The sequence below is a fragment of the Monodelphis domestica genome, chromosome 5 (assembly GCF_027887165.1).
Source record: "Monodelphis domestica isolate mMonDom1 chromosome 5, mMonDom1.pri, whole genome shotgun sequence".
In the NCBI taxonomy this organism is placed as follows: domain Eukaryota; kingdom Metazoa; phylum Chordata; class Mammalia; order Didelphimorphia; family Didelphidae; genus Monodelphis; species Monodelphis domestica.
In genome coordinates, this window is record NC_077231.1 from 193,931,432 (window position 1) to 193,951,063 (window position 19,632).

The window sequence follows — 19,632 nt, forward strand, 5'->3', positions numbered from 1 at the left end:
AATCTAGTTAATGTGTCAATGAAAAAGAAATGTTCTGTGAAAGGAGAATTATAGCTGTAATAATTTTAACCTTTCTCTTTTCATTTATTAAAATTTAATTCTTAGAATTTCTTGTGTATCTGTTTTATGCATCTCTTTGAGTTTTATTCATGTAACAAATTCTATGGAAATTCAATAAAAATGATAAAACACATGTCCACCTGAAAACTTTTACTAGCTTCCATTTGGTTTCAAAATGGCTCTATATACTGCAAACCAGGCTTTCATTGGACCTTCCTATGCCTAAAGTACACACAATATTTTCTAAAATTACCATGAAAAGATAGACAAATATGAAAAACCAAGTGGTCGTGTTGAGGCAAAGTTGGGGGCACTTGTATAGTCATTCACTTTGAAACTGGATTTTAAGTGGATGTTTCATTTCAACCAACAATACATGGGAACTCAAGGATAACATTATTTGGATGTTGTCGGCATGATTCTAAAACCAGTACCCTCTTAGCTCAGATTCACTGCTGGGATGAAATGAGCCACTCCTGAGTCACTAAACATGGAACAAAGAAGGTTTACTTTGCTCAAACACAAGGACATACAGCAAGGATAGGGAGGCACTTAGCTTGTCTTGAAGCAGCCCCTCTCATCTCCATCTGGAGCCCGGCTGGTCAGTCAGTCATCAGGATGCAGCCACTCACATGGTCTTGGGCACCCACCAAGTCTGAGGAGCCAGGGGGCCATATGGCTTGGGTTTTTATTGGCTCTAGGCCAGGAAGCTGTGTCAGAAAAAACTGGGGCCAATCAGATTTTGTGAAGGGAGGACACTTCACGGGGAAGGGGCTTAGAGAAGCTGGGGCCGAGAGGGGGTTAGGTGTGGGGAGAAAGCTATGTCAGGAAACCGCTCTCCTACCACAACATAAAGGAAGGAATTAGCACAACTCGGCTATGATTTGATTCAACTAGCTTCACGTGCCTGCCATTATATAGCGTTAACATTCCCAGTTTTAGATGATTCCCCCAAATATCATACTCCTACAGAGAAGTTCCTACAGGACCAGACATGACGTCAGAAAGTCCTGCCATTAACCTATATTATCTGCGTGGCCATGAGCAAATAAATCACTTAACCTTGCGGGACCCCCACTCATCTTTCTCAGATTTTAAATCACACGGGAGTTATATAGGGGGAGGGAAGTTCCATATCAGGAGTTCCCTACCTGGGTCTGGAAAAAATTGGCTTCTCTTTAATTTCCACACCAGAGAAGAGTTCTCATTATTTTAAATATTCATAAAATCACTTATGTAAGAGGCAAATATGGTGTAGTGGATGAAGAGTTGGCTCTGGAGTCTGGGAGTTGTTTGGGTTTAACTACTACCCCTTGTATAACCCCGACAAGTCACTTAACCCCTCAATGCCCTAGGCAGCTCTCCACAAGTTTAAATTAGAGATTAATTTTAAATTACAGAATCTGTATCGGGAAGGGAATTTCCTCACAGGAGATTTCCTACCTATTTGAAATCACATACCTTAAATTCTGGTCCCTCTCTCCAAAAAAAATCACTTTAAAGTGAACGTAGTCATTTTAGTAATGCTTTGGAATTTCGTTGGGCAAATAGCTTTTATTAGAAACTCCTTAAAGGGATTCTAGATCGAAAACCAAATCGTCCATTGTCTCAAGAGTGTGTGTGAAAACACAGGGGACCTGTGACAACTATCAACAGATTGTTGTGGCCATAGCAAGGTCACTTTCAACCCTCCTCCCTTAGGACAACATGAAAATAGTTGTGGTGGCAGTGGTGGTCAGTTCTCAAAATAAAGTTCTTCCTCCCGTTTGACTTCAAAGTGAGGGGACCTCCTTTGCCTTTCCCTTTCTTTAGCGTGTGTTCCTCCTCTCTCCGATAGATGGGCGAGCACCGTCTCTCTACTGTCAAGCTGAGTTAAATATGGCATTGGTCAGTATGGGAATAATCCCCCCTCCCTGCTTTCAAGACCTCCAACCACCACTGATGAGACATTCTTTGTGTTCAGATGTCTGGCTGACGTCTGATGCTTAAAACAGCCCATGCTTTCACCCCTCTCTGCATTGTCATAACCCTGTATCACTACTCTTAAAAGGATATCGCAGCCACTCGGAGAACCAGTTGCTGACCAAAGAAGCCAGCCAGCCCAACTGCCTGCGTCCCTGCCTGCCTCGGGCTGCCTTGAATGCCTGGTTCTGCAAGTGTTCTGTTCGTCTGACAAACGCAGCCATGTCTACCTTTGGCTACAGAAGAGAACTAAGTAAATATGAATCCATCGATGAGGATGAACTCCTTGCTTCACTGTCAGCCGAGGAGCTGAAGGAACTGGAGAGAGAGCTCGAAGATATTGAACCCAGTCGCAACCTACCAGTGGGACTAAGGCAAAAGAGTCTGACAGAGAAAACCCCTACTGGGACATTCAGCAGAGAGGCATTGATGGCCTACTGGGAGAAAGAGACCAAAAAGCTTCTGGAGAAAGAGAGACTAGGGGAGAGCGAGAAGGTACGTAGGATCCCACCACAGGCGCTCTCGCCTAGGCACTCTGGGCACTCCTTATTCTTTTTTTCGAACTCTTCCATTTATATCTGTTACTTCCTTGTGGCCGTCTGTTTCTCAGGGACTAGAAAATCTCTTAGATGGAAACAAGGGCGCTATCGTCTAAGGCAGGAATTCTGTTCTTCATAGAGAAGGAGCTAGCCATCATCGAAAAGTAATAGACAACTGAGATGGTCACTTTGTTTATTTTTTAAGCTTTAGCCAGTGTGAACTAAAAGCCTGTAGTATGTTATTATTCACCTCAACAAGTGCCTCTTTGTGAAACTGGCTCATTGATTAGTTCCTTCCCACAGATGGAGAGATAATGATGATAGCCATAGGGGGGAAAAATATATATATATATATATATATATGCAGCCATTGCCTGAGACCAAGGAAATATGCCCAGTGTTAGTAAGGCAGAGGTCTGAGAATAGCCCTGTTCAGTAAACTTGAATTTGAAGGAGGATAAAGAGGTTTTGACAAACAAAACCAGAGGGCATGTTTAGGGGGAAACAGGAGGGACCATCACTCTAGGGAACATATAGAAATGACTGACTCTTGAATTTATAGACAACTGGGCCAGGCAATGAGCTGTACTAGAAAGAGCTGTAATCTGGTTTTTTGTCCTGGGCCTGTCACTAAACAACTGGCAGATCTTGGATAAGTCATTTAACAAAGCTTTTTAGAGTTCCAACTTCCCCACCCACCACTGTTGGGCTAGGTAATCCCCAAAGCCCCTTGGAGCTCTCCCACTCTAAGTCTCTTTCTGGAAGCTGAGCTCAGGCAGAGTGATATAAAAACCAAGTGACCTGAGCCAACAGTCAGTCAGCCAGTGTACTAACAGAGTGACTCTTAGATAATATCCCCATTAGGGCATACTGAATGAGAAGATATGGACAAGGCACATCTGTTGCAATGCATCACAAGGCTATTAAGAATCCAGCCATGGCAGGACTGGCTCAGCCCAAGGCCATTCTGGCTACTCCAGGGGTGGGGTGAGGCTGGCATGTTCCAACACCACTCCTAGAGCTTCAGCATGCTAATAAAAAAAAAGAATGAGGCAGGAAAGAACAGGCAAGTATGGGCTTATCTCTTCCTGATTTATACCTGGTTTCCATCAAGGCTTTGGTGGACACTAGTGGCTTTTCAGGGCTTTAGAGTACAGGGGCTGGACTCAGGAAGGAGGTCTAAGTTCCAATCTGGCTCTGTGTCCCTGGGCAAGTCACTTAACCTCTATTTGCCTCAGTTCCTCATGGATAAAATGGAGACACACTGCACAAGGAAATGGCAGACCATTCCTTTATCTTTGCCAAGAAAACCCCATTGACAAAAATCACATAGAATTGGACACAACTCAACAATGACAGTGGTATTTTAGCTTAACTGGACAACAGTGTGCTAACAAGAGTACACAAGACTATAACTGGCACAGCTTTGATCTCTGTCTGAGCCTATGAGCTCCATTCCCATTGTTTTTCTAACTCTGGCCAGCCGATTTCTTGGGTCAAGAGGGCTAGAGAATGTGGGTGGATGTGTGCAATTTCATCGCCCCCATTGGAAAAAAAAATAAGTCAGAGAACTATCGGTGGGTCTGTCATCACATGTGAGGAATGGCCAGAGTTCCGGGAAGGAAGAGGAGATGCTGACCTTAGTTATCACACTAGTATGCTCTGTGAAGCATTAGGAATGAACAGATCTGGAGAGGGAAGTCCTTTGGTAGCCAGATCAAGAGTGACAGGCAACAATACCTGGATCAGCATCTAAGTATAGCACATCACACTTACTTAGGGGCAGTCACGGGGTGAGGATGGACACACTGATGTGAAACTAAATCCATTCTTTAGGCAAAAGTGGGCAGATACGGCACAAGGGATATGATTTGGAAATGGTACACCCATGCTGAGCAACAGACAAAATTTTGAAAGAAGAAAAGTTTTGCTGTGGTACACTCTTCCTTTCTGTATCTGTGCCCCCTTTCTACTTTCCTGGCATCGTCCCTCTCCCAGGTCCCCCCTTCTCTAGTCTTGTCCTTTGTCCAATCTTGTCCTACACTCACTGTCAATTTATCTGTGCAAAGCACTTAGCTGCTGACCAACATCAGTTTATATTTAATAGAACAGTGAGAGCTCTGGAATTTTTCAAAGCAAAAACTTCCACACTCAAAGGAACAAAGCTATAATGATGGAACGGCAAGCAGTTGAGTTGATATTTGGGGGTGTGAAGAGGAAGAAACCTATTTACAGAGGCTAGAATGTATCACTTGCCCAGATTATCACTCTCCTTATAGGTAACCCATAAGCATTCTTTTACAAACATAGCAATAAGAGAAACAAATGTAACTGCAAATCTCTTATCTAGGATATTATGCCAAAGCACATTCATAGGATTCATGGAGGTGATGAGAGCCAAGAGGTAGAGCAAATGGCAATAAAGGAGTCTGTGATGGGAAAACAATACATGGATGGGATTTAGGAGTAGATAAAAGAGCAGGACCCATAGCCTTCTATTCTTGTGGTTTCCTGATTGTTTAAAAAAAGGGGGGGGGGGGAAGAGTATTATTTTTTATCTTTAATAGCTCTGTATAATCATTGTAGGGCAGCTAGATGGCACAGTAAACAGAGTTCCAGTCCTAGAGTCAGGAAGACTTATTTTCTTGAGTTCAAATCTGTCCTCAGAGAGCAGCTGTGTGACCCTGAGCAAGTCATTTAATCCTGTTTGTCTCAGGTTCCTCATTTATAAAATGGACTAGAGAGGGAAATGGCAAAACACTCCACTATCTTTGCCAAGAAAACCCTAATCAGGGTCATGGAAGGTCAGACATAACTGAAAAATGACTCAATAACAACAACAAAAGCAGGTAATAAAAAAGGATACCTTGACATAGAAAAGCAGTTTGCCTATTACTTTCATTAGGGCATGGAAAATAATTGTTAGAAGTGATCGAAAAGAGGGAAGCTAGGTGGCTCAGTGGATTGTGAGCCAGGCCCAGAGATGGGAAGTCTTGGGTTCAAGTCTAGTCTCTGATACTGCCTAGCTGTGTGACCCTGGGCAAGTAACTTAACCCCCATTTCCTAGCCCTTGCTGCTCTTCTGTCTTGGAATCAATATATAGTTTTGATTCTAAGATGGAAGGTGAGGGATTTTTTTAAGTGATTAAAAATATAATGAGGAGAATAAGTTTATTTAGGAATGATAGATTTATTTAAATTAGAAGACTTTTGCAAATGGGAATAAAGAAGAAGAATAAGATTTACTTTTTTCAGGGTCCTTCCATATTTCATACATTTAATTCAATTCAACAATTTAATTGGCATTATTTTTTTCTTATGTAAACATCCTAATTTTAATTGATTCTCCCCATTTTGACAACTCTTATTCTGCTATTTCTTTTGGAAGTGGTGGTTTAAAAGGGGATGACTCTCCTTACTTCTAGACCTTATTGGATGTTGCTACTTAAAATGGAAGCAGGCAGGTGGCATATTTTGTCTTTTTCTCTCCTTGCCCATTGCTAGTGATAGTCTCATAGGAAGGTCTGTCTGCCTTCTCTCAGCCATGACAGGTAAGAATCCAGGTAGGACTCTAATTTATTTAGAGCACTGTGTTGGTACAAGAAGAGATTAGAAAGTGAAGATAGTACTTGTTCACTTCCCTCATGTAGTTTACAGTCTAAGTTGGATGATATGGCCCACACAAATAACCACAACAGATAATATTTTAAGGTGAGTGCATTAGAGAAAAGCAAAAGTGAAAAAAAAAAGGATGAACTCTTTGGAGGAAAAATAATTACCATTCTGTAGTCAGGAAGACTTCTTCCTGAGTTCAAATCTGTCCTCAGACACTTCTTAGCTGTGTGACCTTGGACAAGTCACCTAATCCTGTTGCCTCAGTTTCCTCATTTGTAAAAGGAGCTGAATAAGGAAGTGGCAAACTGCTCTAGTATCTTGGCAAAGAAAATGGGATCAGGAAAAGTTGGATACAACTGAACAAGAACAACAATGAGAGTATTGTTCACTTGCTCTGTAGAATCAAATATCCTAACTTTCAGATGAGGAAAATGAGTCAAAGAGAAAAAGTGACTTGAGAGCAATCATCCAGCTAAGTAGACGCCGGGGCCAGGTCTCAAAACCAGATATTTTGATTCCAAATACACTGTTCATTCCATTTACACTACACTACCTCTCAAAGGCTCTCAAAAGGAGATGGAAATGAAGTTGGGCTTTAAAAGCTGGTAGGAATTCAGCAGTCAAGTAGGGGCGGAGAGTAGCTTGAATGTGATACAGATTAAGTAGTGTGGGGCTATCCAGCAAGGACAGTGACTTGTTCCATCATTTTCTTCTAATGCTCTCTTCTGTTCCCAGGCTATTGTTAGACTTTGACAAGTACCAAGCAATAACAATCTCTCTTAAATGATCTTCTTTCAGTCTACTGAATCTGGAGTTCCAAAAATGACCCAGTATAAAAGCTACCTGTGTGTGTGTGTGTGTGTGTGTGTGTGTGTGTGTGTGTGTGTGTGTGTGTGAGTGAACATCCAGGTTTTAACTTACTCTCACTATTTGGGCAACTCTTCTCCTGCTTTCTCTTGGAAGTGGTTGTTTCCACGGGGCAGACCACAGTGCCCTGGGCCTTGTTGTATAAAACAGATACAAACAAGTGACAGATTCTCTCTTTCCCTGCCCCTGCCCATTGCTAATGATACCTTCATAGAAGGGTATCTTTGCTTCCCATCAGCCATTACAGACAGGAGCCAAGGCGATGAGAACTCAGTTGTCGCCATATGTATTGTACATCTGACCTAATTTCAAGGATGTTTAAAATGTGTATGTCTGTGTCTATCTTAAAAAGGTCAACTGACTGGGGGCAGCTGGGTAGCTCTCAGTGGTTTGAGAGCCAGGCCTAGAGATGGGAGGTCCTAGGTTCAAATCTGACCTCAGACACTTCCCAGTTGTGTGACCCTGGACAAGTCACTTAACCCTCATTGCTAGCCCTTACCACTCTTCTGCCTTGGAGCCAATACACAGTATTGACTCCAAGATGGAAAAAAGGGTTTAAAAAAAAAAGGTCAACTGATTAAGGATATATTTTTCTGGGAAAACACTTTCTTATTCTAATTTTAAGTCACACTTCTGGTCATACAATTCAGGACCTGAGGTCAGTGGTGTCAATAGATTAACCCATTTTCTGACATCTTTCTGTAAATTCAGAATGGAGCCTAGAAATAGGCACAAAATTCCAGATGATTCTTTCTAGCTCCCCTTTTCTACTATCCTTGAAATTGCTGCCTTCACAGGAGCCCCCACTTTCATCTGGAATTCTCATTTCTGGTTTTGCAGCTACCCACCCTACACAAAGTCTACATCACAACATTATGAAGGTCAGACTATAGACCAGGTGACAGAGCTATAGTGAAGACCATGATGTGCCCCCCATCCAAAACTCTCCCCATCCAAGACCTCCCCAATCCAAGACCCCCCAATCCAACACTCACCATAGAAATCAAATCAATAGCTGTTGCAGGAAGCTAGCAAGTCATTGTCCCTACCAGAATAGACTCATTAAATCATAGAATCAAAGGAGTTAAGACCAGAGGGACCTCCAAGATGATTTAGTTCAACTTCCTCTTTTAGAGATGAAGGAATTGAGCCTCTGTGTCCTCTCTCCCTAAATGAATGATGGAAGGAAAATGTATTAAGCACTTATGAGTACTCAACACCTGTGATAAATACTGGGGTAAAAATAGAAAAATAAGTTAGCTCCTGCTGTCCAAGAGGACACAGTCTAATGGGAGATAACACTTGTGGAAAGCTTCAATTGGAATTCAGATGGAAAGGTCCCATAATCCTTAGAGTGTAGCAGAAAAAGCAGATGGTAATGCTTCTTCTTTAATGTCATCGTGACTGATGAAATCAGGTTTGATAGTTAGAGCTGGAAGGTAACGTAGAGCTTTCCTAGTCTACCTACTCATTTTACAAGGAGAAAAATGAGGTCTAGGGATATTAGCTTGAAGAATATAGATAATGACAGAGCCAGGATGAGAACCCTAATCCCAGAGTCCAATATCCCAGGGGGCATGTATGCACACACATTTTATATACAAATGTATATATACACACATACATGTATATGCATGTATATACATATAGGTATTTGTGTATATATGTATGTGTGCATACCAATATGTGCACATGCACATATATGAGTATTTTTATATGTAGCTTTTCATGCTCACACATATACATATATTATATCATTTCCCTTAAAGAAATTTTAAAATGCTTCACATATTCAGTGCTCTTTTTTCACTGAACTGACCTTTTCTCTACCTGTTAATAAAATACTCCCATGAATCTGTGATCTAATCATAGATGACAGAGATTGTAGCCTAGCCACATCTGATCCTCTCATCTAACTTTTATATCTACTCTCCTAGAAGTTAGCCCAGCATGCTGAGGGCATTCTGTTGTCATGACATCTCAAGGATACCAATGTGGACTGTCCTTCAGTTATCCCTTGTTCTTGCCACATTACCACCCATCTCCTTTTTCCATCATGCCTGTCTTTACACTACTGGTACCTAATTCCTCCTTTGTAATGTGTGGCAGGGTGCTCATGTCCTCCACGTATCTTTCTATTGCCCTTTGGTGCGCCTCAGCTTCAATATTTTGGAGAATGTTGTTTTTATGACTCATGGCATGTGATCCATGGAAAAAGATTGCTGTTAAAAGCACGAACTGTTGTTCCTCTAACTGTTACAATAATTAAAACATAGTTAAAATAAAACTTTGTTATTTTCCAAATGGCCAAGATGAATTTTCAGTCACATCTTTAACTCTGTAAAATGGCTGAATATTGTCTATTATGAAAGAAACATCTTTCTTTAACTTTATTGAATCATGTCAACTTTGCAAGGTCTGTCCTTGCTTTTATAATGTGTTTGCAGATTTTCTATCTTGCATGGAATTCTCTCATGTGAAAGCAAAGATCTTTTGAGAATCTTCATGGATTGAAATTGAGAAAAATGCTGAATATAAATCTACTACAGTGAAATATCTTGCTTGACTTGGGATGGATGAGATTATAGCAGCTGGACTGGGTACTATAGGATGTATCTTTATTACATGATCGTTTACAGCTCTCAAATCCTGTATGAATCTGTAGACAATTCCGCCATCTTGATTCAGCTTTTGCTTTTTTATTGGAAGTATGGGCGTATTATATTCTGAGAAACATGGTATTGTGATCCCTTGTTGAATCAGGGACTCAATCATAGGTCTTATCCCATCTATAGCTTCTTTACTCAAAGGGTATTGAGGAACACAAGGAACTGTCCTTCCATGATTCTCACTATTATTGGAGTAGCTGATTTCAGTAGGCCTACATCTGTGGAAGACTTTGACCATAAGTCTTCTGGTGTATCCTCAGGAATAGGATAGATGGAATCCAAATAATTTACAACAAAAAACCAGAATTTTTATGGAGATAAAGAGCAAGGCACAGACACAGAAGGGAACAGTGAAAGCAAGGAATGTTGTTGTTGCTTTTGTCCCTAGCAACAATCTGGGGCCCAGAGAAGTAGCCATGAAAATATCTACTAAATTTCCATTAGAGCTTTGACAATGCCTTCTTTTTCTTTTTATCTCTCAAAATACCTCGTCACGAATGCCTTGTACATTGTGTTTATATGGTGAGCATATATTGAATTAAAGAATGAATCCTCTTTTGGGGACTTACTGTCCACCTTTGATATCTTATTCTGTATCTCTCTATCTTGAACAACAGAAGCATATAATTTGTATAATTAATGAATTTCTATAATCACTGATCCTTTTCCATACTAAATTAATGCCTGACACATAGAAGGTGCTTAATGAATGTTTACTGGATTGGATTCCGTTGAATATCAGATTGTTTTCCCCCATTGGTAAGATTTAAAGTTTTTCTCAAAAGATGAAAGGTGAACAGAGACCAGATCTGCAAGCAAAGGGATGGAAATAAAGCACTTTGAACTTTGGGGCCAAAGTTCTGCTGTTCTGACTGTTATAGAAGCCCTGCTGTGGAAGCACCGCATCTGAGGCTTAGATGAGAGCAGAGAAGGGATCTCCTTCATGACTGAGAATTTGATAAACATTAAACAGGAGCATCATTCCAGGAAAGAAGTTTAAAGGGTTCAGAGCCAGGCCTCTGGGGATTTTCTGAGTGGTAAAGTACAGAAGAAATGTTTAGAGACAAGGGAAATTTTGACAGGTTTAAAACTTATTTCTATGCACTGTCCTGTAAAGAACTTAAAGATTATTTTTTAAGCCTTACTTTGTCTTAGAATCAACACTAAATTTGAACCCAGGACCTCCCATCTCTAGGACTGGCTTTCCATCCACTGATCCACCTAGCTTCCCCAAAACTTAAAAGTTCTGAGCATTGTAATGGAAAAGTTGAACTGAACTGAAAAGATAACGGATAGAGTTCTGTGCCTGGCAATAGAAAGGACCTTAGTTCAAGTCCTCCCCCTGACACACTCACACTGGCAATGTGACTATGAGCAAGTCTCATGAAATGGAATGGAATAAACATTTATTAAGCACCCACTATGTGCCAGGCATTGTGCTAGGAGCATTACACACACTATCTTATTTGATCCTCACAACAACCCTATGAGGTAGGTGCTACTATTAGCTCCATTTTTACATCTGAGGAAATTAAGGCAGGCAATGTATACACAGGGTCACAGAGCTAGGGTCTGAGGCTAAATTTGAACTCAAATTTCCTGACTCCAGGCACAGCACTATATCTATTGTGCAACTTAACTGCCTCTGTATTTAATCTCTTTAATGTCCCAGGAAACTCTCAAAAACCACAAATACAATGTTCCAAGTCTTAGTGAAACTTTGGTAGCTTAAAAGTGCATTAAGACTTTGGGGACAAGCTCTACACTTCCTTCCTGAAAAAAAAAAAAGTGTGTGTGTGTGTGTGTGTGTGTACATTTAGATAGATAGATTTTTTTTTTTAATGGAGAACTCCAGATACTGATGAAATCATAGGTTAGGTCGGGATCAAAATGAAACAGTGCAATCTCAGCACTCTGTAAAGGAAATTTACTCTTCCTCCCTCTCCTGGGGACATACACTTGACCTCATCTCCGGCTGACTATTTGACCTGGAGTCCAGGACTGTGTAAAGGGAATCATTGGGTGAATTGAGTCAGAAGGATAGAATAGCAGCCGGAATAAGGCAGGAATAGAGTCAAGAGATCATGAGTCGGGGGGCTGGGTAATCTCCCCTGCAATGCCCCCAAGATTGCCCCCCTGGGCGGCAAAGGCAAAATAGAAAGCCATCGTTGGCTTCCGAGATGTGACTCTAAGAATTAGTGGATGGAGAGAAATTTTGATAAACTGAGGCAAGAGTGAATTTCACTCTCTTCCATGTTTGTTGCTAACTGGACTTGACTGTGTAATGTGGCTAGGGGGTCCTAATGGCAGCCACAAGCTAAATGGAGCAACAATGGAAGTACCTTTTATATATCTCTAGTTTTCCATATTTTTCTTCTACTACTTTTGATGAATAAAATTATTAATTTATGGCCAGTCTCATCATTTTCACTCTTACAGCACATACATCTGAATTCAAGAATTTATTTTGTCAAGTGTGTCAAACTTTCTGAGTCTTTTTCCTATGATTTCCATATAAACAAATGAGAAATACATTAGTTTTGAGTGCTTGGGTTTTTTAACTCTTACCTTTCTCTATGAAATTAATATAAGAATTAATTTGAAGGTGGAAGAGCAGAAAGGGCTTAGCAATTGGGGTTAAGTGACTTGCCCACAGAAACTCATCTATGAAGTGTCTGAGACTAGATTTGAACCCAGAACCTCCTGTTTTCAAGACTCCCTATCTAGAGACCCACCTAGATGTCCCTGAGCACTTTTTTTAAAGATAATTGATAAAAGATAATAATGGCTTGGTGGATGATATTGATTTATGTATGTGTATATACATATGCATATATATATATATGCATATGTATATACACATATTTTACCCCAAGGACTAAGAAAACTATAACAAAACCTATCTTTGTCTTGAAGTCATGACTTGGCCTTTTTTTGTATCCCTCAAAGCATTAACCACCATACTAGTGGCATAATGAAATGAGAAACTATAGCATGGTGAAAAGGGCATTGGACTGTCTCCAAAACTAGATCTTATTCAACATTCTTGGGCAAGTCACTATAAGTCTCAGTTTCCTAATCCATAAAATTGGGCTGATAAGCTTTTATCCCTCACCTATGACAAAGGACAAATGAGATAATGTCTCATGTAAAAGTTCTTTGAAAGTCATGAAATGACAGACAAGTGAAGCATATTTTTATTATGAATCTTATTTTCTGATAAGTCGTTTGTGTTTGCCTTCATAAAACATCCTACTGATGAAAATCCTAACTAGCCTTTTCCCCAAATTTCATTCTCTAGCCTAGTGAATTAAAAAGCAATATCTTTGTTATATTTCAAATCTCTCTTAAACTGATATGGAAAAAGGAATATACTCATATTTTGAGCTTTTAGCTCAGCTCTTAAAATCCCATGGAGTCTTTGGACAGCATCCTAAATTTAGACAATCAACAGTTGGTTTGTTAATTTATTTTAAATTTTTTTTGTCTTCTTATCTCTGTTTTTGGAGGGGTTTGGCATGTCAGTTCTTGAAGGATGGTCAAATCTCATATATTATAAATGAGCCAGGAGACAAAGGTCCATGAAATGGATCCTTGGTAAAACCAAAGAAAAGGCCTGTACCATTGGATATTTTAGCATTGGAATCTTGACCATGATTCCTGTTTAAGTTGATGCAGTTATATTATTTTAAATCTTCAGTGATTGTCTTATTATGTTGTTGTAGAGCAAGTGAATTCTGAGCATTTCTGAGCTATGCATAACTTGCCTTCCCCATGTAGGGTACAGAAGAAGACAAAGAGGACAGTGAGGAAGAACTCATCTTTACAGAAAGCAACAGTGAAGTTTCTGAAGAGGTTTATACTGAAGAGGAAGAGGAAGAGGAAGAAGAGGAAGAAGAAAGTGAAGAAGAAGAAGAAGATAAAGAAGAAAGGAAGCCTGAAGTCCTGGAGGGCTTTCAGGGAACTCTGAATTGTGAACAAAGTCGTTCTGATAGCCCTAAACCAAAAACATTTAAGAGTCAAGTAGAAAATATAAACCTAAGTAATGGGCACAGTGGCCGAAACACCGAGTCACCTACTGCTATGCACCCTTGTGGAAATCCCACTGTTATTGAGGATGCTTTGGAAAGGGTGAAGAACAATGACCCTGATACCACCGAGGTCAATCTGAACAACATCGAAAACATCACAACACAGAATCTATCCCGTTTTGCTGAAGCCCTCAAGGACAACACGGTGGTGAAAACATTCAACCTGGCCAACACGCGGGCTGACGACAGTGCAGCCATTGCCATTGCAGAGATGCTGAAGGTCAACCAGCACATAACCAGCGTCAACATCGAGTCAAATTTCATCACGGGGAAAGGGATTCTGGCGATCATGAGGGCCCTTCAACACAACACAGTTCTGACAGAACTTCGGTTTCACAACCAAAGGCATATCATGGGCAGTCAGGTGGAAATGGAGATTGTCAAGTTGCTGAAGGAGAACACAACGCTGGTGAGGCTGGGTTATCACTTTGAACTCGCTGGACCAAGAATGAGCATGACGAGTATTTTGACAAGAAATATGGACAAGCAGAGGCAGAAACGTATGCAGGAGCAAAAGCTACAAGAAGGGTATGATGGGGGATCCAACTTCAGAACCAAAGTCTGGCAGAGGGGGACTCCTGGATCTTCACCTTATGCATCCCCTAGACATTCTCCCTGGTCATCTCCAAAACTGCCTAAGAAAGTCCAGTCTGTAAGAAGTCGACCCCCATCTCCTGCAGCTCCATCCCCTCCTCCACCACCACCACCACCTCCTCCACCTCCTCCCCCTCCTCCTCATATGTCACCACTACCACCTCCTCCTCCTCCTCCCCCTCCTCCTCTCCCAGAGAAAAAGTTAATAACTAGAAACATCGCAGAAGTTATCAAACAACAAGAGAATGCCCAAAGGGCATTGCAAAATGGACAGAAAAAGAAAAAGGGAAAAAAGATCAAAAAACAACCCAACAATATATTGAAGGAGATAAAGAATTCATTAAGGTCAGTTCAAGAAAAGAAAGCAGAAGAAAGTTCACGACCCTCCACTCCACAGAGATCAGCTCATGATAATCTCATGGATGAAATTCGGGGAAGCAGCATAAGACAATTAAGGCGGGTAAGTAATTGGAGAACTGGCATTTGGGCACAGAATTAGCAGATGAGTCGGCCTCAATTGCATGATGGTACCAAAGTCACTTCCCAAAATACTTTTTAATATTCTAAATATTTTAGTATGTAAGCTCAAACATATCAGTTGGAAATGTAGAACACCACTGAGCACATTTCCAGTTGGGAAATATACCTGTTGTTATTCACTCATGTGGAGCTCCAGCATATCCCCAAAGCCCTTGTTTTAAGAAAACCCATTACATAAAAATGCTTGTTTCTGAAACAGATAAATCAAACTGATAATGCACATTTTGAATCAATTCTTCATTTCATAGAAAATCACCTTTTAAATAATTGAATGAAGACATTAAATAATGAATACATTTAAGAATGAATTCAATGTCCAAAAAAGTTGAAACAACCCACAATTTTTCAATGGCATCATTATTGAAAGGGAGGTATGTTTATATGTTGATCAGAGAATAACCATAAATATCCACAACATGATAGTGTATTGTAATTATTGTACTGTTTTAATGAGAACAATAATCCCCTATTTTGTAGGTAGAAGTACCGGAGGCTCTTCGATAGAATAAGAACTAGAGAAGAATCCAAGCATCACTTCGCAGAGAAGATGCCGCATCGTTCAGTGGTATTCAATGGACTGAATTATGAAGTTTCCCAAATACACTAAATTTGAAACATCCTTTCCCATTCTAAATATCAGCACCCAAATATCATCTCAAATAGAGTTTTACAAAATAAGCATCCTTCTTTTGTAAATATGGAAATAAATAAACCTTTTTTATTTAATGATATTTTTATTGGCAAGTAGCAGTTTATTTAAAGATTATCTTAAGTATTAGCCTGAACTGTACTGGATTCTCAGCTTGTGTTGGGGTTTTAGGGTTCCAACCCTAATAAAATTAGTTTGAAATTTGTTTTTTTTTTCTTTTTAAAGCCAAGATGAGTTTTGTCTTGGTTTTCTATGAATTATACTCAGATTTTCCAGATGAATGTAACACTGTTGAACATTAAAAATATTTAATTTTTACGCAAACAAGGCTTGGGTCCTGGCATACCATTAACACTTGCTTCTTTCTCTATATTGTCTTAAGCCCAGAAAGATTTTCGGTTCTTTCACCAATGTGTCTTTTGCCTGGAGATTGAAACTTTCTTAAAGAAGTTCTTTGAAGGAGATAAAAAAATTCATTTAAGTCAGTTCAAGAAAAGAAAACAGAACAAAGTTGATGACAATGAAGCTAATGTTAGGAAAGGCCCTAAGCTTTCTGGTACATCTCCCTACTTGATGGTTTTGTTTCCCACCTTTATAAATCTAAAACTTTGATCCAATTATCTTAGGAGATCATAAAACCATACTATTTAGAGCTAGAAGAGATATTCAAAATCATTACAACTAACCCCCTCATTTTACTGATGAGGAAGTTGAAGAATGTCACATAGGTAAAATTTACTTATCCAGCATCATTTAATAATAATAATACAAAGATTATTGTATTTGATCCTCAGCCCAGCCTTGGGAAGGAGGCACTATTATTATCACTACTTTACAGATGAAGAGCCCGGGGCAGAGAGAGAGTGAGGGGCTTTCCCAGGATCACAAAGCTAGTAAATTCCTAGGGCTAGAGTCACTCAGGTGATCTTGACTCCAGGTCCAGTGCTCTAACAGCTGGCTGTACCACCTAGCTGCCTCACATAGACATTCATGGCACAGTCTCCATATTCCAATGATCCCAGGTGGTCTGACTCGAAATGTGTTCTATTTTCATGATTCCATGCTAGGAAATTGTTAGTTGTTATTGTTCATTCATTTTTTCAGTCATGTCTGACTCTTCAAAACCCAATTTAGGGTTTTCTTGGCAAAGATTCTGGAGTGGTTTTGCCATTTCCTTCTACAGCTCATTTTATAGATGGAGAAACTGAGACAAACAGGGTTAAGTTACTTGCCCAATAGTCTGAGGCCATATTCGAACCCAGGAAGATGAGTCTTCATCCAAATCCAGCACTATATTCACTGTGTCTCTTAGCTGTAAGGAAATCAAATAAACACAAGACAAGTTCACATGTGCCTGATTTATACCCAATAACAATAATAATGATGATGATGATGATGTTGACAGAGATGATGATGATGATGATACTTTGCAACTTATTTTCAACATTCTTTTTTTTAGTAGAGAATTCTATTTGGGAAATGACATTAGGATCAGAAGGCTAGTTGGTGAGTACATAGAATTTAGCCATAGGAAGTTCACTTGTAGAATAAAATCAAAGAACTTCAGAGTTGAGACTTCAGAGGACATCTTGTCCAATCTGTGCTTGACAGAGTAGATACGTAATAAATACTAGAGAATTTAAACTGAGCAAGTTCTCATCTACCATGTAACCTGACAAGTAGTCATTCAGCCTTTGTTTAAAATCCACTAGTGAGAAGAGGAGGATGTAAGTCAAGCCATTCCAAATATAAATATCTCTAACTGTTTGGAAAATTGTCCTTCTAGCAAGCCTATAATTCTTTACAATTTAACAACCACTGTAACTAGCTCTGTCTTCTGAAGCCAAGCCAAAAAAAAAAGTATCATCCTTTTCCCATTGGGTAGTCCTTCAAATACTTAAAAGGCAGCTTTGCTGGCCACCCTAATTCTTTTTTCCCTTCAAGTTAAGCTGCCCTACTTCTTATATAGTGTGAATATAAGCCCCTACAACATCCTGGTCTTTCTCCTTTAGATACTCTCCAGTTTATCAATGTCCTTCCTAAGATGTGGCACAGAGAGTTGAACATAATATCCCAGATAGGATCTGACCTGTACAGAATTCAACGGGATGATCATCTTTCTAATTCTGGTCCCCATGCATCTCAATATGGGCTAATTGGCAGTTTTGGCTACCATATCACATGGACTAATATTGTGCTTTCAGTCCACTAACATTCCTAGATATGTTTAGATAAACATCTATCTAGCCATTTTTCTCTCATTTTATGAGGTTGATATTTTCAATCCAAATAATAAAATTTTTATTGATTTTTTTTTACTTAGAGGAAATAGCCCAGTGTAATGGATAGAGTATTGGACTTAGGGTTGTGAAGACATGAATTGATAACCAGACACTTATAGTTGTGTGACTCTGGCAAATCATTAATCTCCCTGTCTCAGTTTCCTTATTTATAAAATTGGGGATTGTTATTATTATATTACCTACTTCACCAGATTGTTGTAAGGATCAAATGACATGTAAAACACTGTGCAAACCTTAAAGTGCTACTTAAGAGTTAGCTATTTTTGTTGCTATTGTTTTTATAACCCTTTTCATAGGTTGAACTGGGAGATAGAACTTCAGTTGTACAGTGATCCCTCACTGATCAGGGGAGTTAATTCCAGAGACCACTATGATAGGTTGAAAAATCTGTGAAGTAGAGGCATTATATTTATTATATTATTTATATATACTTTACAGCTTTATAAACCCTTCCCACTCTCCTATAAACCTTTCCCACACTCTTATAAACAATGAGTCAATCAGTGCCCAGGATACAGAACATAGCGCTGTGTTTGGTTGCCTTTCATGACATCAGCCAATAGTGTGCAGTGTACAATCTCACATTAGCAAACTTGCACAAGTGGTAGTGGTGTGCTGCATTTCCATTGTATACTGCATTGTATGGTTGGTATTCATCCACAAAATCCGGAAAACTCCACAATACAGAATTTATATATATATATATATTTTTTTTTTAAACCTGCCATATAGTGAAGCCACGATGAGTGAACTGTGTATAGTGAAGGACAACTTCATTATCAAATCTCAGATCCTAACCTTTAAATTTTCTTTGAACAAAATCAATACTCAATAAATGCTTCATTTATTCACTCACATACCAACAAATGCAGTTCAGACTTCTAAAGGAGAGAAACAGAAAACAGTTAAAAGCTTGTTAGTATTTAAAAGAAAACTATTTGTTGTTTTGTTTTTTTTTAACATATTTATGTGCAACATTTGCAGCCCCAACAAATATGGTGCTTCTCAAGCAGTCCTAATGAATTAGATATAAGATGAAAACATTCATCTTAGTTTAACTAGTAATAGGTCAGCCATTTCATCCTTTTAGTAATTAAAGAAATCATATGTAGAGATGCTTGGGATATTTAGACAGGAGGACCTAGTAAAATTTTTTCTGGACTCACATGTGAAGTTCTGCCCATCTGCAGGAGAAACATAAGAAGGTAAATATGAAAGACAAATCATAAGGAGTTTAAAAGGTTAAACTATTTATTTTCTTATGTGAGAAAATTATATCTGTAAACCTTAAGAATTTAATTTAATACACATTACTAGTATAGTTTGAAAGAGTATATATAAATAGAGGCCTTGAGTTTTGAGTTGTTTAAGATGAGATGGTTCTAAAAAAATAAAATTGGGTAAGGAGAGGTAAAATGGAACAAATTATCTTATACAAAAGAGGCATATGAGTGGAAGAACTTTTACAGTAGAGGGGAGGATAGGGTAGAGATTGGGCAGCAGGGGAACAATATTTTCATTGGAACTGGGTTAAAGAGAAATCATGTGTACATCTTTTGGGTATAAAAGTCTTCTTAACTTACAGAGAAATAGGCAGGCAAGGTGTTAATATAAAGGAGGGAATTTTAGAAGGGGATGTGGATTAGGGAGGCCAGAAGTAAATTGGACTTCTGAGGAAGGATGGGAAGGAGAGAGAGAGAGAGAGAGAGAGAGAGAGAGAGAGAGAGAGAGAGAGAGAGAGAGA

General features: G+C 39.3%; 1 protein-coding gene across 1 annotated transcript; it reads left to right on the forward strand.

Moving 5' to 3' along the window:
• The first annotated feature begins 1,954 nt into the window (after positions 1–1,954).
• On the forward strand, positions 1,955–15,912 carry LMOD2 (leiomodin 2). The gene is made up of 3 exons (XM_001365590.4): positions 1,955–2,517; positions 13,492–14,856; positions 15,414–15,912. Exons 1-3 carry the CDS (start codon positions 2,245–2,247, stop codon positions 15,438–15,440), a joined length of 1,665 nt encoding a protein of 554 aa, XP_001365627.2. The 5' UTR covers positions 1,955–2,244; the 3' UTR covers positions 15,441–15,912.
• The last annotated feature ends 3,720 nt before the right edge of the window (positions 15,913–19,632 follow it).

Bases quoted from the DNA above. Each gene is read 5' to 3' on its own strand.
- LMOD2 (XM_001365590.4), top strand. From the start codon at position 2,245: ATGTCTACCTTTGGCTACAGAAGAGAACTAAGTAAATATGAATCCATC. The intron at 2,518-13,491 runs GTACGTAGGATC...TTCCCCATGTAG, and splicing joins GACTAGGGGAGAGCGAGAAG to GGTACAGAAGAAGACAAAGA. The intron at 14,857-15,413 runs GTAAGTAATTGG...CCTATTTTGTAG, and splicing joins GCATAAGACAATTAAGGCGG to GTAGAAGTACCGGAGGCTCT.